At 41.5% G+C, this 21,945-nt stretch overlaps 1 protein-coding gene across 2 annotated transcripts in view; it reads right to left on the reverse strand.

Moving 5' to 3' along the window:
• Positions 1-21,945, reverse strand: part of KIT (KIT proto-oncogene, receptor tyrosine kinase) — an 86,887-nt gene that overhangs the window by 28,626 nt on the left and 36,316 nt on the right. For both annotated transcript variants that reach the window (XM_077757771.1, XM_077757770.1), the window contains exons 3-7: positions 19,548-19,829; positions 18,315-18,451; positions 13,872-14,043; positions 8,741-8,930; positions 5,672-5,787 (exon numbers count right to left, since the gene is read on the reverse strand). In XM_077757771.1, coding sequence (XP_077613897.1) covers positions 5,672-5,787; positions 8,741-8,930; positions 13,872-14,043; positions 18,315-18,451; positions 19,548-19,829 — 897 coding nt within the window. The remainder of the gene's footprint in view (positions 1-5,671; positions 5,788-8,740; positions 8,931-13,871; positions 14,044-18,314; positions 18,452-19,547; positions 19,830-21,945) is intronic.

Below are 21,945 nucleotides of genomic sequence, written 5' to 3' on the forward strand. Positions count from 1 at the left end.
ATACTTTCTTTCCACAATTATGGAGGTTACTTCAGGACTCACATGGGATATTTGAAACTGTATGCCAGAATAGACTAAAAAAATATATACACTACTGAGTAACACTTAAGCCCACTATAAGGTTTGAAATGTATTCAAGAACTACTGGGTGGCAATGGAAAAGAGCAAATGGGTAATTTAGAGTTAAATGTCCATTTGGCCTTTTATTTGTCCTGGATCTAGTAAAAACCTTACTGTGTGATATTTATTGTAAGCAAGGAGACCAGAAGTTTCTGAGTATCACAGGCTACCCATAGAATCTCGGTGGTGGTGTCGTGTTTGTTTTGTTTTGTTTTGTTTTATACCTCCAGGAGTTTTTGGAAAGAGCAGTACCTATTAAGAAAGTACTTCTGGAGGGGTTCCTGGACGGCTCACTTGGTTAAGCTTCCGACCTTGGCTCACGTCATGATCTCGCTGTCCGTGAGTTCGAGCCCCATGCCGGGCTCTGTGCAGACAGCTCAGAGCCTGGAGCCTGCTTCGGATTCTGTGCCTCTGTCTCTCTCTGCCCCTCCCCCCCTGCTTGCACTCTGTCTCTCTCTCTAAAAAATAAATAAAATGTTAAAAAAAAAAAAATAAGAAAGCACTTCTGGGGCGCCTGGGTGGCTCAGTCAGTTACGTGTACAACTCTTGGTTTTGGTTCAGGTCATGATCTCATGGTTCATGAGATCAAGCCCCCAGTTGGGCTCTGTGCTGACAGCATGGAGCCTGCTTTGAATTCTCTCTCTCTCCCCACTCCCCCTGCTCTCTCACCTCTTTCTCTAAATAAACTTTAAAGAAAAGGAACACTTATTATGTCATTGTATCTAAATATATAAAATATATATATAAAGAAGAAAACACTTTTGGGTAGTTCTATACATTTCAGAACTCCACATTCTTCCCAATTTTAATCGGCAAAGGAAAATGGACATTTTCACCCAAGATATCGAGCTTCCTTAGAGAACTAAGAATCTGATTTCTGTATGCATCTTTAATAAGCAGTTCAAGGGTGATTATGGTAATGAAAATTCAATGCAAAGAATCACTGCCTTTTTTTTTTAAGTTTATTTATTTTGAGATAGAGAGAGAGAAAGAAAAAAAGCAAGTAGGGAAGGGACAGAGAGAAGGAAAGACAGAATCCCAGCGCCCCTCTGCGTTGTTTTCTAGTGGAAACCCCCATCAGTTTCCACTGGAAGTTCTGCTCAAAAATGGCAACATGTTCTAGCTCCTGCTTGGCTTTTATAAACCACCTTTAATACCACAGAGCCAACAGCCAACGGAACGGACCCATGTAAATCATGGCTTGGTTAGAGAAGTTAAAAACAGACTTAAAACATTTTCAAATTTAATATGCTACATATTTTTCTCTAACACAAACTGACAGAACATGGTATTTTTTAAAACCTCCCACATAAGCAATTAAAACACACACACACATGCACACATTCAGTGTACTCAAATCTACATGTGGAGTTTTTAAAACAAGTGAATTTTTCAACCATCAAACATTTAACTGTTCAAAGTCATGTATTTTCATAAGCATTTCAGCTGATTCTATTAGGCAATTATGGGGGCACTTGGGTGGCTCAGTCAGTTAAGCGTCTGATCTCGGCTCAGGTTATGATCTCGTGGTCTGTGAGTTCGAGCCCCATGTCGGGTTCTGTGCTGACAACTCAGAGCCTGAAGCCTGCTTCTGATTCTGTGGCTCCCTCGCTCTCTGCCCCTCCCCCGCTCATACTCTGTCTCTCTTGCTCTCAAAAGTAATAAATAAAACATTAAAAAAATTATTAAGCAAATGCATTATTATTTTGCATTAATGCCACTGAGTAGAAGTCACTGAATTTCTGCACTAATACTAGGTACTTATTATTCTCATTTTTATCAATTCTAATTTTTGCAGAGCACAATTCCTTTCATCCTTGGGGCTAAGCTTATTTATGGAATAAATCACATAGTAGATCTACACATGGATTTGGCTCAGCTAAAGTGTTATGTCAAAATGGACACAACTCTAATTTAAAATTTTAAAACTATTTTTACCGTTTGACTTTAAAATTTCATATAAAAAAATCTTTTTCTATAAAAAAAATCAACAAAGAAATTAGTTAACTGGATCTGTGAAGAGCAATTGAACATACTTCACAAGAGATTATGATGTTTTTAGGTTTCACACAAAAATACTACCTCTGTCGGGGTGCCTGGGTGGCTCAGTTGGTTAAGCACCTGACTCTTGACTTCGGCTCAGGTCATCATCTGATGGTCCTTGGGATCGAGCCCTGCCTGCTGACAGTGTGGAACTTGCTTGGAACGATCTCTCTCTCCCTCTCTCTCAGCCCCTTCCCTGGTCACACACTCTCTCTCCCTCAAAATAAAAAATAAACTTAAAAATAAAATACTACTGGGGTGCCTGGACAAGGGTGCTCAGTTGGTGAGTGCCCAACTTCAGCTCAGGTCATGATCTTGCGGTTTGTGAGTTCAAGCCCCGTGTCGGGATCTGTGCTGACAGCTCAGAGCCTGCAGCCTGCTTCAGATTCTGTGTCTCCCTCTCTCTCTGCCCCTCCCCCACTCAAGTCTGTCCACTCTCTCAAAAATAAAAAAGAAACATTAAAAAATATTTTTAACAATGCTACCTCTGTCAGAGCATTTGGAGATAAATCCAATGTAGTGGGTTAGTGAAAGAAATGGCTTCTGTTAGCTAAGTGCTGGTAATGAACTAGCATCAGTGAAAGACTTCCTGAAGAACTTAGTCCACAGGGGCAGACACCACCCTTGTCTGTGTGCCCAGTGCCATGAAGTGGGAGCTCAGGAAATGCTAGGGGTGCGTCTGTGACCCAGGCCCCAGCATAAACAAAAGGGCATCTGCACCAACGGGGAATCCGAGAAAAAATTCACTTGGGAAGCTTAATGCCGTTTCCTATCTAGTTTCAAACAAGCAGGAGTTCACCGGCAGAGGTGACAAACACTGACCCTGCTGGATGGCAAATTAGCCTGGTAAGTAAAATGGCAGCAATTTTGTCACCAGAGAAAAGTAAGGGTGACTTTAGAGACATCTTTCTAAAGTCAGTGACTCACAGCTAACCGGCAGACCAGACTAGCACGAAAAAGGGGAGAGAGACAGATCTTAATGTCTCCTTGACCTTGAAGCCAGGGAAAGAGAGACACAAATTGCACTTCACTTTATAAAATTCCCAACTACTGAGCTTCTCAGAGTGAGGTCTGTGGAGCAGGCCATGGCCATGATCTGCTGTTACTGGTCAGTGAGAGTTAAGTAAACAGCCTGGTAATAAGTATTTACAAGGAGCAATCTGACAGAGTAATTTTTCTATCTATTGAGTCTCATAATTAAAAAAAAATTCAAACTTGGGTTTTGCATGTCTGTCCTTTTTTTCATTTCACTTTCCTAGTGACTGGTCCTTTATTTTTTAAGATCATTTTTTTATTTTGAGAGAGAGAGAGAACAAGCAGGGGAGGGGCAGAGAGAGGGGTAGGGGGACAGAGGATCGGAGGTGGGCTCTGCGCTGATAGCACAGAGCTTGACGTAGGGTTCAAATCCATGAACCATGAAATCATGACCTGAGCCAAAGTCGGATGCTTAACCGACTGAGCCACCCAGGTGTCCCGGCTCTTACTGCATTTTATAGAAAGTACTGATCCAGAATAAATTTTTTTTTAAAATATTTTTATTTATTTCTAGGAGAGCGAGAGAGACAGCATGCGCAGGGGAGGGTCAGAGATAGAGGGAGACACAGACTCTGAAATAGGCTCCAGACTCCGAGCTGGCAGTCAGCACAGAGCCCGACGCGGGGCTCGAACCCACGAACCGCGAGATCATGACCCAAGCGAAAGTCGGACGCTTAACCGACTAAGCCACCCAGGCGCCCCTGATCCAGAATAAATTAGAAAAAAAAAAGGAAAGGTCCTTTACCACAGACTGGAAAGCACTGTACCAGAGCACCAAAATTCGAGCTGTATGTGGACAACGTGCATATTATGCTGCTAAGGATATTGACTTGCCTGCAATCATCTCTTAAATTACTCGAATATTGGAGGTTTTTCAGAAGCAGATCATTTTGCCCATGTGTAATATGCTAAACTCCTCTGATTAACATCTGAATTAATCTAGAGATATGTGGGATGCAGGCCAATGAGATACCATATAATCAACGCTGTTCTGAGGAACTGAGATGTTAACACGATTTCCTCAAAAACAGGCAAGTTCTGTGGTCAAACAAGCTTGGTCTGCACATACCACCCCATACCCCACCCCCCACCTCCTGGGGAGGCATAATATACACATTGAGGACGCTGAGAAGGCCTGTAGTTCAGAAACTTGTTGAGCTCCATAGATGTGGCCCTCTTTATCTAAACATGTAAGAGCATCTTGTTCTTGGAAATGAAGGTACTCCAGACTAGGAATCAAAAATCTGCCCTAAGTATCACTTACTGGCCGTTTCCTGTCTTTACTTGAAATGGATCATGAAACCTGCCCCATAGCACCCAGCTGGGGCATCAATGAACTTGTAAAATCACTTCTGAACAAGCAAGCTCCTTCAGGACAGGAAACGGGTGCCCAGTCTTTGTTCCCACAGCCCCTTCCTGCAGCCCAGCACATATGTAAGTGCTCAGCACAGTTACTAAGTCGTCTCCTGCAGTGTTCCAGGTTGTCTCCTTATCCTCCACCCCCCAACACACACCCAGGACCGCTAATTCCCAATTACTAAGTCGTCTCCTAGGGAGTGTTCCAGGTTGTCTTCTTACCCTCCACCCCCGCCCCCCCAACACACACTCAGGACGGCCACTCCTTGGAATTCTGTGTCTTTGGAACCCTCCTGTGCCCTGGTCCCCTGGCTGGCATGGCAGGCACCTGCCTTGGTGAAAGCAGACAGGCCCGGGAGTAGCACCAGAGGAAGCCCCGCCCACGGCAGAAGCCCCGCCCACGGCAGAAGCCCCGCCCACGGCAGAAGCCCCGCCCACGACAGAAGCCCCAGCCTGTGAGCATGCTCCCTTGGCCTCAACCTCTGGGCAAAGACATTTCTCCGAGATGTTGCAGCAGCCACAGTGGGGCAGGATTCAGGTGTTCCGGTCCCATGTCCAGAGCCAGTCTCCCACCTAGGCCACCTGCTCCCTCTCCTTGGTACCCACATACTACGTAGGAGGGGGCCTGAGGAGCTGGATCGATATTGCCTTCCTTTTGGCAGGAGAACACAAAACAAATAATCTCAACGCCAAGACAGAAAGCACTGTCACAAAGAAATCATGTCAGAGCTTGATAGCATGTCTTACCCACCTAACACCATAATCCGAGTCCTATTCAACCTCTGGCTCGCCATTTCAACAATCAATAATAATACGCGTTTCCCTCAGACGACAGTTATTTTTAACTTCTGTGGCTCCTCTGTTTACCTCAAAGGCAGAACCCAGAATCTGAGTGCCCTCGACAAGGTCATATGGTCAGAGAGATGTAGGACAAGGAATTGGTTTTCGTACACATTCTTCCAACCACCAAACCACAGGGTCTTTGTTAAGGTCAAAATTATCATGAAACATTATTTACCCAGCACACAAGGAGCTCAGTTCTGCAGCTGTTGCAAACGCGAGCCACAACTTAAAATAATAAAACAGAAAGAGATAAGGACCCATTCGTTTTACTCACTGTTCACGTAAACATTCAATGTCACGGAAGAATTGACATCGGAATTGGACACCTGAAATGTGTAAGTGCCTCCTTCGTTCCCTTTTAATCTGGTTAGATGAAGTTCACTCACATATTTACAAAAAAAAAAAAAAAAAACAAANAGGGCCTGCCTCAAGTGAGGGTCTTTTCCACCACTTCTGTCTAGAAATATACGCCTGTTGGAGGAAAACTAAGACTTAATTCAGTACTAACAAGATCGAGATTAGCAAATACAAACCTATACCCCTATATTTACTTTGGGACAAATGGCTGCCCGGGGAGGGTGCTGAGTGGGGGGAGATGATGCAGCCGCCTCCCCGTCCCTGGCTGTCCTCACGGCCATGTCCTTCTCTGCCTCACTCAGTCCTCACTCAGTCTCCTCCCCACCATGTCCTGAGCTCACCCGCTGCGCCATGTTTTCACGATGCTCACCTGGCAGAACCTTAGACTGGCAGGCGTCTACATGGAGGTGTCTCCACGCAGAGAGCGAGGTCAACGCCGTGGCCCCATACCTTCCTTCTTGCAACTCCATCACCTCCTGGTTCCCCCCCACCCCCACCACCTCTTCTAGTGTCCTTTGCGGTACTTGCTATGGAAGCTTCTATTTTACAGCAGGGCCCCCAGATACGGCTGTGTAGACGGAGGGCGGAGTTCTGCCAGAAGTTACAGACAAGGACGCTGGTATGGATACGGCGCCCTGGGCAGCCCTGGACCCGCATGAGCTACGCAACCGTCTAGCCGGGCCCCTGAGCAGTCCACTCTCGCACCGAACTACTTGCTGTTTGCTCACAACTTTCAAACCTTTACCTCTGGTTCAGATTTCTCAGCCCTATGCCTCCTCTACAGAGCTGTCTTCATGCCCCCAGCCTCCTGCCCTGTGGGTACAGCTAATAATGATTCATTCTTGGGGGGGGAGGGGGGAGGGGCATGGAGGAGGCCACTCGTGGGGATGAGCACTGAGTGTTATGTGGAAACTAATTTGACAATAAACTGTTTGTAAAAATAAATAAATAAATAAATAAACTGAAAAAAAATTAAAAAAAATAATGACTCATTCTTGCGACATCCTCACGAGTCTTGCCCTTGGACACTTGCGGCCCGCTTGAAAGTTGACTGTTGTTTCCAGGTCTACAGCCAATGAGTGACTGCCCACGGGGAGGGACTAAAGGCCAGCTCCAGAGGACCCCTGAGATCAGCCTGCTGCTCACCCACGCCCTTTCTTTCCTCCTTTATCCCCCCTGCCCTGCTCTCCTACTCCCTGGCACGTCCCTCTTTCCCTTAATGAAGCCCTTGACCCAGAATCCCTGTCCCAGGCCGTGCTTCTAAGGAACCTGGCCCAGGATGCTCTAGCTGAACACCTCTACTTGAGAGCCCATGGTGAGCCTCAAAGTCAACAAACTCCAGGCTGAACTCGCAGTATTTGCTCCTGCCAACCCTTCCTCCTCCTTGAATGGCATCACCCCTCACTATCCAGCTTGGTTGATGGACACAGAATCCAAAGGGCCGTCTTCGGCAGCTACCTCTCTCTCCCGCCCCCCTCAACCACCGAGTCTCCCTATGGAGGTAGCCTGGACGCCTCCCAAATCTGTTCGCCTCCCTCCCACCCTTGCATCTTAGCCCAGGACGTCAGCTCTCACCCACATTGCTACAACAGCCCATGGTTCCTGACTGGAAAAAAATACAAACTCCACCTGGGCATCTACCTCAGGCAGCCGTTTTGATCCTGGTCAAGCTACTTCACTCACTTGTGTCTCAGTTTCCTCTTCTACAGAAATGATAGAAATAAGAGTGCCTGATCATGGGGCTTGCGAGGACTAAAATTATTGGCTTACTACACGTCAGGTACTTAGAACAATGCAGCACAGGCAGAAGCACCTGCAGCTTACAAGAAAGAAGCTACTTTGACTACTCTTTTAATTTTTTTAAATTATTTTTATTGTATTTATTCTTCTTTACTAGTTTTCTTGCACTTACTACTATTTTATGAATGCCTCTATTTTCATCATAAATGTCTTGAGGATCAAATGAGAGGTGTGTGTGCTATGACAGAACTTGGGTTCACTACCTGGCCCAGAGCTACTGAATGAGGCTTAGTTTTCTTTTTTTTTTTTTCTTAATATAATTTATTGTCAAACTGGTTTCCATACAACACCCAGTGCTCATCCCAACAAGTGCCCTCCTCAATGCCCATCAACCCTCAGTTTGTTTTCAATATTTGAGAGTCTCTTATGGTTTGCCTCCCTTCCCCTCTGTAACTTTTTCCCCCCTTCCCCTCCCTCATGGTCTTTTGTTAAGTTTCTCAAGATCCACATATGAGTGAAAACATAAGGTATCTGTCTTTCTCTGCCTGACTTATTTCACTTAGCATAACACCCTCCAGCTCCACCCACGTTGCTACATACGACCAGATTTCATTCTTTCTCATTGCCATGTAGTATTCCATCGTATAGATGAACCACATCTTCTTGATCCATTTGTCAGTGGATGGGCATTTAGGCTCTTTCCATGTTTTGGCTACTGTTGAAAATGCTGCTATGAACATTGGGGTACAAGTGCTCCAATGCATCAGCACTCCTGTATTCCTCGGGTAAATTCCCAGCAGTACTATTGTTGGGTCATAGGGGACTTCTATTAATTTTTTGAGGCCTCTCCACACTGTTTTCCAGAGTGACTGCACCAGTTTGCATTCTGACCAACAATTCTTACGGTTTTTAAAAAAAGAATTCAAGGCACGAACTCTCCTCTTTCTCTGAAAAAACATTTTTAATGTGTCTCTAGTATTTGCTGGCCACTGCTCTGAACTAGCCTCAGACTCTGGGAGTGAACAATCTTCCATTTCACAAATGAGGGAACGGAGGCACAGACTTCTGTGCGTGCTCTAAACACAAAGCAAAAGGAAATACTGGTCTGAAGCCTCAGGAAGCAGGCCCAAACTACTTTCTGCACCAAGTGTCTTCTTATACATTCATGCGTCACAGAAATAGACCATGGGAAGCCCAGGGAAGATGGGGAAAATATCAAATCCCCCGTATAAGGCTCTCTTCTTACCTGATATTACTTTCGTTGTCAGATTTGGGATAATCTTCCCATTTATCGGTGAGTGTTCTGTTCATATAGACCCACCGTTGGTGCTCAGGCTTGGGATATGCCTCATATTCAACAATCAGATCCACATTCTCTCCATCATTCACGAATATTGTAGTATTCATCATAGGGAAGATATTAATGAATCCTTTATCTAATTATAAGGGAACAAAACAGGAAGGAACTATTATCCACAGCTACCTGACAGAAAACACAACATCACCTTTGGATTACAAAGATAATGGACTGGTGTCAGGTACTAATAGGCAATAATGAGTAAGAATGTTTTAACTTGCCGTTGTACCTTTTATTCCCCCATTCTATTTAATCTTGTAGAATTACAGTCAAAAAGTCAGAAAGGACAAACTTGAAATGTTTATTCTTCCATCTCTGTCTCTTTAGCAACTCTCTTCAAGATCTAGCACCATCCAGCGGCTCCTGGGCGCTCAAGTTGGTTAAGCATCCGACTTCGGCTCAGGTCATGATCTTGGGGTTTGTGGGTTTGAGCCCCGCATCGGGCTCTGTACTGACAGTTCAGAATCTGAAGCCTGCTTTGGATTCTGTATCTACCTCTCTCTCTCTACCCCTCCCCTGTTCATGCTCTGGCTCTCAAAAATAAATAAATGTTTAAAAAATGACAAAAAAAAAAATTAAAATAAAAAAGATCTAGCACCATCCTGTAAGTCTTCTAGAACTACTTCTTAGGTTAGAAAGTGTTGGGATTCAGTGGTGAGCCCACACCCAGACCCAGTGTAATTGTATATCTGGTAAGAAGGTGTCAGAAATTAAGAGGGGAAGAGAGGTCAAATGGTTAATAAAGAGGCTGAAATATGTCATTTAGTATTTGAAGAAAAATAAACCTATTATCTCATTATGTAATATATCACAGATGAAATCAAGGACAGCATTCTTATAATCAAACTGTATTTTTAACTAACAACAGAATTAACTCCTGTCAAACTTCTACAGAGGGGACAGTTTTCTAGACTTTTTAGAAACAAGAGAAGAGGGGCACCTGGGTGGCTTAGTCGGTTAAGTGTCTGACTTCGGCTCAGGTCATGATCTCGTGGTTCCTGAGTTTGAGGCCCACTCTGAACTGTGCTGACAGCTCAGAGCCTGGAGCCCGCTTTGGATTCTTTGTCTCCTTTTCTCTCTGCCCCTCCCCTGCTCACACTCTGTCTGTCTCTCTCTCTCTCTCTCTCTCTCTCTCTCTCAGAAACAAATAAACATTTAAAAAAAAAAAAGAACAGGAAAAAAAATCAAAATCATGAAAGTCCTAAGAATCTGAATACATAAGCATTTTTAAATGTCTATACTGTAATAGGGATTACGGTAATAGGAAAAGGAATATGAAAATCAATAGATGGAAAAATATTTAAACTAGGAAATAATTTTTTTTAATTTGAGAAAGAGAAAGCCCAAGTGGGAGAGAGGGGCAAGGGGGAGAGAAGGGAGAGGTGAGAGGAAGGGAAGGAGGGAGCGAGTAAGGGAGAAGGAGAGAGAAAATCCCAAACAGGCTCCACACTCAGCATGGAGCCTAACACGGGAGTCGATCTCACAACCTGAGTCAAATCAAGAGTGAGACATTCAACCAACGAAGCCACCTGGTGCCCCTAAACCGGTAATTAAAATAAGGTATCACTTTTCACTTATTAAAAATAGCAAAACTTCAATAGAGCTGCTAAAACATAAAGTATATCTATCCTATGGAAAAATAGCAAAACTAATTTGAAAGAAACTCAATAATTTTGCAAGTGGGGTAAAAGCAGCATGCCGAATCACACACTGTAAGTTGGCACAACTCTTTCAGAAAGCATTTAGCAATATAGATTTTCTATAATTATCTATTCTCCAATTTAACCCTGTGATTTCCATTGGAGAACTCCTCTTAGTGGATAGCTACATGCAAAATGAATGGCTGTCTACCCTGGATATAATCATTTTAAAAAATCAGGGCATTGGTTAATAAAGTTGTCCTTAGAAATGGTTGTATAACAATAATATAAGAAAGACCTTAAAAAAGTAATAAAATAATTGCCAATATTATTTTTATAGCCACCATTTATGGAATGTTTGCTATGTGCCAAGAACTGCCTTAAGTAGTTTGGCATTACATTTTAATTAATAATCATGACAAATATTTAATTCCATAATAATACTGAGGGAGAAAGCTTAGAACTCCTAATTTAGAGCTGAAAGACAGCCAGTCCTGGAAAGCTTAGAGCTAGCTGCACCAGGGCAGAGCCCAGATTTGAATACAGGTTTGTGAGCAGCCAAGGTTGGCTTCTTCTCACTGTAACCTATCCCTAGATTCTCCATCTAATACTTCCAGTTAGAGAGACAGAATAAAGGTGTATGCATCACTGAAACCCTGCTGCATACAGAAACATAAGCAATAAACCACATCTTAAAAACGGTTACGTCACATTACTGGGGTTATGGGAGAGTTTTCATTTTCTTCTTTCAATTCTTTTTCCAAATTTAGGAATTGTAAAATTTTAAATAATTTTTTTCATTATTTTTGGCACTATTTGGCTACAGATATTATTATTAAGGTCGCCCAGGAGTTGTCATTACAGCATCGACTGCCCTTTGGTTTTCCTATAGATTCAGAAGCAAAAGTAGAGTCTGACTCTCCTTTGCAGTAATGGAAAAGGATCTCTCACAGGTGAGAATAAAACATCATCCAAAGGAAAGTTGAAAATGGAAACCACCACATTTTTCTAATACCTAAATCATAATTAAAGCCTCCTGTCATTTTTAAAGCAAATTCAGGTTAATTTGAGGGAATAAATATTTCATCTGAATGCTATGTTACATTTTCACATTCATTTTTTTGTTTTTTTAATGTTTATTTATTTCCAAGAGACAGAGTATGAGGTGGTGAAGGGCAGAGAGACAGAGAAAGACACAGATTCCAAAGCAGGCTCCAGGCTCTGAGATGTCAGCACAAAGCCCAACGCGGGGCTCGAACTCCCGAACCGTGAGATCATGACCTGAGCTGAAGTCAGACATTTAAGTGACTGAGCCACCCAGGTGCCCCACCAGGTTCTTAAGGTCATCCATTCAAACATACCCAAAGCAAAACACTCAACTGTTACAGACAACAGACAATATTTGCACTGAAGTGAGTTCTCTCATCATCACCATATATAAACTACCTAAGTTCCTCTAGAATTTTCTAGGGTCCTTTACAGGCTCAACATAGTTTTATGTCCTAGAGTGGAACAGAGCTTCAAATTCGTGAAGTATAAGAGTTATTAGGATCAAAGAACTCCATCAGGGTTGTTTGAACATAAAGTATGACTTTTTTCAGGTACTTCTGCATTAAGAAATAGGTGACACATTAATAACATTTAATCAAGTGCAAGCTCTATGCCAGGCACGTCTATAAAATCTATTGCTTTTTCTCCTCTCCGCAGCCTTTGGAGTTAGAGGCTGTGTTTCTCAGAAGAGGAAATGCAGGCAGAGGTAAAGTTGGGTGCATTGAAAGGTTAGGTGGCACAGCTCCAATTCAAAACCAGGTGGGGACCGTCCCAAAGCCACTCCACATCCTATGCACACCTGATCTTAGCTGAAAGGCCAAGAAGAGAGATCCACATCATCTTCAAATCCAACCTCAAAAGAAAGGACTTTTCTCTTTGTCTCCCCCATTCTTGTCCCATCCCACCCCATTGTGAAACAATACAAAACCAGGTTCAGTTTTCACAGCCACAAGCCCTTCCAGTTATACAGTTATATTCTTGGAAATTGATGAATGGATTTTAAAAATCTGATTACATACAATAATATGCTCAAAACATCCTTACTAATTGCTTTCTGGAGCTGAAGCTGATATATCAACATGCTCCCTAATCAACTTAGCAAATTAGCACTTATGGAGTTTAATATTTTAAAAGCATAGCTTTTTATTCAAATTAATAAATGGTTCACAATCACGTTTAGGGAAAAAGTAATAATACTCTTTCTGCATGCTGACTGTATAATTGCAAGTAAAGGGTCTTTTCCACATTTAGTCAGTAATGTTTTCCATTACAACATGGGCAGAAACACCAAAATTATAGGAGATTATTGTGGAATAAATCACAGACCTCTAACATTGCTTCATAAATTATTGAAGAAACATGGGAGAAAGAGGAGAAATGAAAACAAATATCACATCATTTTACTATTGCTCACGATGAAGTTTCACCACCTCGCAAGTACCTAATCAAAGTCAAGAACTAAGACTATAACTGCCTTACAAAGATGAGAACATAGATTAAATTCAAACAATACTCAAAAGAAAAAAAAGGTGTAAATAAAGTAATTTAAAAATTATTATTATCTCCAGTAAATCAAAAACAGCACTTCACTACATTCTGCTCCCATTAAGTGGATCTTGGAAAAGAAGTATTTCGTGAGATTTCCAGAGTAGGGAAGAAAAGGTTAAACCTTTGCATTGTACGTACTGGCTACAAGGCATTTAGGACCACAGGGTACCATGATCCAGTTTATGCTAGGGAGAACCAATGACCTTACTAACCCCAACGGACCTCCTTCCTGAAGATTTATGCTACAGCCTCTAAGGTTGGAGGACAGAGTGAAGTGAGGGGGGAACTACAAAGAAAAAGGCCAATTCAGCCCTTTCTGTGACAAATGAACTAGACCCCTGCACAGTAAAAAGATAACCAAAGACTGAGGAATCTCTCTAAAAGATGCAGAGAAATACTTTAGGCTCTCAGCATTTGCTCTCCTCCATAGAGAAGGTCTATACCCATTTCAAATATCAAGTCATCCATCAAGGACTAGAACTTTTGAAAAAGCTCCACTTCACATTTTATTTGTTCAGTGGGGAGGGTTGGATGGCAGAAAATGGTCCATTTAAACAACTTCAATTACATCTTTCCACTTCCCTTCTATTCAACTGGTAGAATTTGCTTGTGTGCTCTCATTGGAAAAGACCACCGTGATCCTTTTCATTCATTCATTCATTCCGTGATAATAAAATTTCTAAGAATCACTTCAACATTCTATTAACATAAAAAGGGAACTCTCCAGCAATTTCTTCATTCACTAATGTCAGTACTTTATACATTCCCATAGAGATATTTACCTACTACTTCCAAGGTTGTTGTGACATTTGCTGATCCAAAAGTATTATTGGCATAACACATGAACACTCCAGAATCGTTAACTCTTGCTGAGCTGATAGTCAATCTTTCCTGACGTACAAAATTGAAGTCACCTTGATGCCAGCTATTACTCTGTGGCTGTGCGTTCGTTTGCTGGTTACAGAAGGAGAGAAAAAAAAAAAAATCAAAGATTACCATAACATTTATATTCAGGATCTTTCCTAGCTAGATAAATTAAAAATAGCAGCAATTAACTTCTCCATATTAACATTCATTATACACTACTTAAGTAAGAATAATAAAGCATCATGACAAGTCTGTCATTGGAACACTTCATATTACTGGATTATATTGAAAGATAGTCACTATTTATTTTATGATTGGAAAAAACATGAAAATTCATTTCTTAATAGCATGGCATGCATAATTCCAAATCCTCTGCAGCACTCAATATTTGTTTAACAGTGCCAAATTTTAGAAGTTACTATATAGGAAATACCATAGAATACTGATATTTTGCAATGAGTCAGCAGAGTTAGATCATATCAATATTTTCTGTGACACGTATTTTTAATTTTACATCCTAGTGATTGAAAGAAAGCACATCTCTAATAATCACATTCTATTAATATTTATATTATTTTCATGAATAAAAGTAGAATCACAATGTCTAAAACTAGCTTGGAAGTTCATCTTACAGTTCTTACCCAGCAGAATTTTGGCAACTATTAAAAGGGGTTCCAAAGTATGTAAGACATGTAAGACCAAGCCCCAAATTACTTAAGCGTGAGCTGAAGAGAAAAATCTACAAATTTACTGTTGTGATATCACCATCCGCCCATGGAGAGAAGTCTTATGTGGAAAATATCACGGGAATAAAACATCATGTAAACTATAGCCACTCTCTGAAAAGATTAAAGGGAATACCAAATAGCTTTCTGCATCTTCCAAATTTTCTGTAATATGAACACATTCCTATTGAAAAAATAACAACTAAAAAAAGAAAGTAAACAGGAGCTGATATTGACATGGAATGAGATCAAGGGTATTCGCTGGCCAGGCCATGGTGAACCTATTAGCATTGGACCATTCTGACAGTATTGTAAATCAGAACAATCCTTGTGGAAAGCAGCTTGGCAGTGTGTTCACACCCCTGATCAATTTCAGCAAATTTAGCTCAAGGAAATAATTCAATTAAAAAAAAATAGCTCAAGAGTATTTACTGCAGTGAAATCTCAGAGAATGACCTAAAATACCAAGTATCAAAATCATGAATGTGAAAATAAGAAAAATGTTTATACTACTTAAAATGCCTAAACTGAATGTACCTTAAAACTGCAACCATGTGATAATACATATGCATGGCGGCAGAGAGAAAAGACATATGAAAAAAAAAAGTGGGCAATATAGTGTTTAGAAAGACCAGTCACACGGTTCAGCATCCAACTTCTGATTTCGACTCAGGTCACAATCCCTGGGTTGTAGGACTGAGCCCCACTTCAGGTTCCTCACCGAGTATAGAGACTGTTTATGATTCTCTCTCCCTGCCTCCTGTCTCTCTCTCTCTCTCCACCCCCTCCCAACCCTCTCCACTGCTTGCATGCACAATTAAAATTAAAAAACAAAAAACAGCCACATAAAGACTACCAGAGCTCTTGAAATGCTTGAGGTCCAAACTGAGTTGTGTTGTAAATATAAAATATGCCCCAGATTTTGAAGACTTAATATCAAAAAGTAATGCAAAATAACCCATTGACACTTTTATTACATAACATTTTAGCTATACAAGGTTAAAGAAAATGTATTACAATCAATTTTATTTTTTTACTGTCTGTCATGCGCCTACCAGACAATTTCAAATTACACAGGAGGCTCACATTACATTTCCATTGCATAGCACTGCAACATGCAATGGTAGAATTGTATCCGTTTCTCTTTTTTTCTCATGTTATTATATTTTTGGAAAAAATGTTTTACATTAAAATGAGCATACATAAGAGCAGACTGCCAAAGCTGAATGTTTTGAAATAAAAAGAAGAGAAACCTGCTCTGTTAACGAACTGTGAGATCTTGAGCAAGTCAAGGGATACTAGCAGTCTCAGCTTTTGTTTCTGAAAGGGAGGAAAAAAAGGTCTTGAAAGAAATGTCTTGAAAGGCCTTTCCCATCTGAAGCACTAGGCAGATTTGAAGATACTCCCTTCCAAGCGGTTCTACTACTAATTGGCAGAAATCTGCCATCTCGCTGCAGAAGATCAATCAGGAAGATGCAACAGTAAGGTGAGGTGACATTGTTCTGTCCTCTCCGGGTCCATCATGTCGTAGACTTCTCTGCCAAGGCAGAGCGACGATGGATAGGTAACCTACCACATTCTAGATTTATGGGATCTCTTCCTTCTAGTTCTCCGAAGAGCCCAAAGGTCTTCTAACAGGGAGTTAAACAGGAACAATGAACATGTCAGAGAGGGAAGGAATACCTCGGTCCTCAGTGACGCGGTACCAGCACCAAACCTGAAGACCGTTTTTAGGATACTGTCAAATGTCCCAATTTAAAGTAAAACTACAAGGGTGTAGAAGCATTAGAAAAGCTAACCAAGATTCACAAGTGTTGAATAAATGCCAAGACTCTCTTATGTTTTAAAACACACAACAGCAAAAACTCTAGAACAGTCATCTTATCCTAAATTTCATTGTGAGCTCATTATTCTAATGGGTCAGGATCAAATAGCATAGATTTTTAAAATAATTTGATAGTGCTAACAGTGCTCAGTATTTCAAATTCAGCCAAAGGATATCAACAAAAGATTCAAGGAGGAACCTTGGCCAAGAGCCATGAGCCCCATCTGCAAGTCACACATTACATATTGTTTGCATGTGATTTGGTTTTCCTTAACCCTTGAGGTGCACACTGGGATTTCCCCAAAGAGCTCCCCATACTGAAGGCTTATCTTCCAGTGCCAGTGGATTAATTGGGAATGGCATGCAGTACTCCTGGGAAAAATGGTTCGGAACAAAACTGCCTGGGGCAATTTAATTTCTCATCGAAAAAAGGCTAATTTCCAAGTTATACAGAGGCTCAAAAACACACATCGTATAAACTATTCTCTCATCTGAAAGCAAGGATTGTAGAAAGCCAATTGATAGAGGATTGTGTTTTAGAAGGTCAGTCAAAAACCCATACATAAGCCATCGTTTTTATTAAATCATATGATATGGAAACTAAAACTTGTTTCTCTGGTTTGAAAGAACAAGTCTAGTACAATCCATTCTCCTAGTCAATGGCAGGCTTCATTAGCAAGGTATCATCCATCACAAGTCTATGTGAATACCATCATAGTACTTTGCATTACGCTAATCACCATGGTTACTTATCTAGCAAAGCATTCTTTAAACAGGCATGAAATTACCAATGTTGAATACAGAGCATGAGGAGGAAGGAGAGGAAGAGGAAGAGAAGGAAAATATATGATATGTTTTCTTCAGTGCAATGCATATGTGTATACTGAAGAAAAACCATGGTGATAGCTAACTAACTAGATGGCCAAAATTATGCAAATAAAAATTATTGAAACTTCAGTCAATGGGAATTTTAAAACAAAATATTTGGGAATTTAGACATTTTAAAGACTTTGCTATTAAGGAGTATTTAGAGGGGGGAAAAAAACTTCATATAACTGGCTAAAATTTACTTTAGAGATGCCTATCTGACATCTAGTAGACATTCGATATGCATTTGTTAAATGAATGAGAACTTAAACATGTCCAAATGTTTCAGATTAAAGATAACCATTTTATTAATAGTGACTAAAACAAACAGAAAACCATTAGCAACTTGATCTCAGGTAACCAGCCTCAGAGGGCGAAGTCAGATCAATACAAAAAAAGAAACCCATCTCTAAATGGATAGGCCACTTTGTGGGAAAGCAAAGAGCTCTCTGGTTAGTATCTGAGACCACTTACTCTTTTTAAAAATGAAAGGGAAAAAAATGAACAACTTTTCCCAATATTTTAAATAATCTGACCTGGACAGTTTTGATAATAGTCTGAAAACTCAAGGTACTGGACACAACCATCAGTTTTCTTAAAAGTTTCCTCACGAAAGCCAAAGAAACAGCATACGGTACTAGAAGTCTCAAATTCTCTTTCTGATTTTCTCAGCATACATTTACCAAATGACATGTATTTGTCCTTAATGATGAAGACACACATCCACATATGGTGTTAGGGAAGGGGAAAATCTGCATCTCGACACACGCCCAGACAGTCCACCTCATACACACACACCAGCTGAGCCATCCCCGGGACAATGAATAGACCCTTTTACAGGAAAAAAGAAAAAAAAAAAAAAAAAAAAAAAAAACACTTTAAAATCTCCCACAAAGACAGAACCATCGACTGGGGGAAAATAAAGGGAACATGCCACTCACCGGGCTGTTTTCCTTTATCCACATCGAGTCCACGGAACTAGACACATCTTTTATCAAGCACAACACGGAGAATTCTTCCCCTTCCCTAAGAAGATAGCTTGCTTTCGACACAGACACAACTGGGACAGCTCTGATGGCTAGAATAAAAAGAAATGTGACCCTCAAGTAATCTGTTCTATCATATGCCATTTTCACTTACCACTTGTCCTCAGATGCACACAACTTAACTTGGTGGCCTGTTAAATAAAATATCAGGTATGCGGCTGACTGCTCTGTATTACTTGCACGTCTGCAGGCATCAGCAATTAAATCTTGCATCCTTCAAGCAAATTCATTAATATTGGGTGAAAGAGATAGGACTGTCTGCTTTGAGATTATAATGCTCCTTGACAATGCTATTTCAAAACAGGCAGCAACCCTGGCATAGGGAAGTGGCTTTAATCTTTACCTCACACAACCTTGATGGTTTCGCGAGGATGTGACCCACACCGTTCCACAGGCCGTACAAATAATATTTTGCTCATGTCTGAAAACCTCCATTTGAAATAATCAAACTTTCCTTAATCCCAACAAGCACCCTTTTTCAAAAGCCTTCGTAAAAGCCACCCAGTAGCTGAATGGCAACTAGTGTCGAACTTGATCTGAGATATCTTGACATCTTCCAGCCACCAAAATAATCTACATAACACCACAATAACAACAAGGTCTATACTCGCTTGGTCGGTACTTGCCTCCTCAGATCGTAAATAGTTTGGGAATGCATTAAAATTAAGTACCTGAGGAGAAAGTCAATTCCTCCATCAACAGTAAATCAAGGAGTGAATAATGTGTATGCTAATCTTTTCAAACAGCATAACGGAAGCTTCCCAGTGAGTTTTTTCTTGGAAGGAACACCTCACGCATTTACAAAACTCGGGGTGTCCCAAGGTCAGTAGGTTTAATGGCTGTCCCCTCCCCTCACTCCCCCTGTATGGTCTAAATGCCAGTCACTGGTTGGCACACCTCGCTGGAGGCAGTCGTGGACGATGGACCAGACTGGTCGTGTAGGGTGGGCACTAGGCAACAAAGAATTCGCAAACAGCTGACAGTAGTATGAAGCTGGGGGAGGAGGAAAGCCAGCTGCCCGACTGCTGATAGGTAGGGAGGTAGACCAGCGAGAAGAGAGAAATCGTGTATCAATCGACAGCGACAGCTGCTTCGCCTCCCAGAAGAAAGTGAGAAGGGGTCCCGTACCTGCCCTCACTTTCAGGGTGAACTTCTTTGACAGCACAGACTTGCCCTTCTGGTCCGCAGAGCAGTGCAGACAGAGGCGATGATATTCACGCTTCACGTTTCTGATTGTGATGCCAGCCTTGGGGTCAGCGGTGAAAGTCAAGTCCTTGGGCAGAGGCTTCCCCTCACACCCCCGGAGGGAGTAATTGGTCACCTCTGGGTCTGTCAGAGGGCAGCGGACCAGTGTATCATGGTCTTCTTTCCCATACAAGGGAGCGTCCACGAGGAAAAGCTTTGCAGGATCTACAACATGTCAAAAATTAGTAGTCTGAATGGCTGCAAACATTTTTTAAAAACCTCACATGTCTCCGATGTTTTCCTTTGTGAGCAAAAGTAGAATTTACCCAAACAACTACTAATAAAGTAACAGCATTTGTTAAACCCTGTGTGTCACATACCAAGCTTGGACATTACACTTTCTCTCATTTAATCCTCAAAACACCCCTATGTGATGGGGACTATCATCATCACTCTTTTATACATGAAGAAACTGAAGTCTCGAAAAAGTGACACTTCCAGGGGATGCCTGGGAGGTCCAGTCGTTTAGGCATCTGACTTCAGCTCGGGTGATGACCTCGCAGTCTGTGGGTTCGAGCCCCATATCAGGCTCTGTGCTGACAGCTCAGAGCCTGGAGCCTGCTTCAGATTCTGTGTCTTCCTCTCTCTGCTCCCTCACCCCTGCTTGCTCTCTCTCTCTCTCAAAAACAGATAAACATTAAAAAACATTTTTTTTAAGTGACATGGTCCAGAATGATTGGGCAGAATTCATACCACAGTCCAACCGATACCACAACTTGAGCTCTTAAAATCTGAGGATATTTTAGTACAAAACTTACTCTTTTTCTCTAACACAGGACACTCTAAGGAGCATGCGCCAAGACTAAGCCATCTGATAACACCTGTCAGGATCAGGGAGGAAAGGTGTCCTCTAACTGTTCTGTGGGGACCTCTTTCCAGAGTGTCCAATCTCCAGGATCTTTTAGCTTCTGCGTAGAATCTGCGAAACTATTAGCAGGTCACCCCCATACACATGTCATCTGGGCCCCACTCTATTCATACTCTCTTGAAAGATACGTATTAATATAAACTTGTGGAAATCAAATGAAGCCATATTCCCAAGGGGAGCTCATGAGTTCCAGGAATCCAGTGGCAAATACTTTATCGTCCAAACCCGGACACTTGTGAGTGAAGGGGAGTGCGATTAATAATTATTCCAGGATACCAGGTGGACTGGAAAAGCCTCAGGCAGACTGGGACCTCATAGAAGCAAAGACAAACCTCATCCTATATACACAATATGCTTCCACCTCTACTGTGTAAAGATAATACAGATATATGCTTGGGCCAATAGATTATGTTTAAAATGTGTTTAATTGTCCTTTCTACCTGGAATTCAGGTGTTCCACAAAAATCAACTTGACATCAATGAAATCTACTTACCATTTTGACCAACTTTGCAAAAGAGTTTTCCAGAATAAATTCTGCACCTCCCAGCCTTATTAACTCATTCTATGAATAAAGTACTTCATGATGGCTGACCTATGGTCTGAGGCCAGTTGGTTATTTTTCCATCTGCTCTTTCTCAGTTGCTGAGTCTTAGCTCCTACAATGCCCTGATTTCTTTCATTGCTGTAACATAAATCACTTCAAGTATCCAAGCATCTTAAATCAGCAATAATTCAGCATAGGGCTAAGTGAGTTAAGGAAGACTTTCCCTTTAAAGAAAACCCATGAACTCAGCCAGACCAACCTGGCTAATTCAGTCCCCATTTATTCAGGGGTTTACCCACTGTACTAATGTGCAGAATGATACTTCGTTATCACCTGAAAATTACAGAGTCCCTTTTTGAATGTCAGAGAACAGTGCACAGGTTAGCTCGACAATTACGAAACCATACCCAGAGGCTAAGCTGTGCCTTATCAATGTGTATTTTTCAGCTAGCCACCTAGGAAAGAATAACAGATAAACTAAGGAGAGGCAGAGTCAATTTCATGGCAACTTTCTTTCGAGTGAACACTAAGTGAGTCAACTGTATTAACCCTTGCTCGTGCTAGAATTTGCACAAGGCTGTCTCCTGAAAACAATTACACCAGGACAATAGAGCAGGTGATCTTATCTGAAGGTTTCAGTGAAAAACTGAAGCTCTTGAGGTTGCTCAGATCTACGATCTAGGACAAATTTACTCATTATTCCTCCACAATAACCACAGGGGAGGCCTCCTACGCAGCCTCTTTCAATGGTAGCCCCAGTTGAGGTACAAACTCAGGACCAGAACTGGGACTCTCTTTGTCCTTCTAGAACCTGAGTATATCTCTTAAGCTTTAATTACTTGTTTTCACATCAACAAGGAGATGCTCA

This window comes from Crocuta crocuta, unplaced genomic scaffold, assembly GCF_008692635.1.
Source record: "Crocuta crocuta isolate KB4526 unplaced genomic scaffold, BGI_CrCroc_1.0 scaffold282, whole genome shotgun sequence".
Classification (NCBI taxonomy): domain Eukaryota; kingdom Metazoa; phylum Chordata; class Mammalia; order Carnivora; family Hyaenidae; genus Crocuta; species Crocuta crocuta.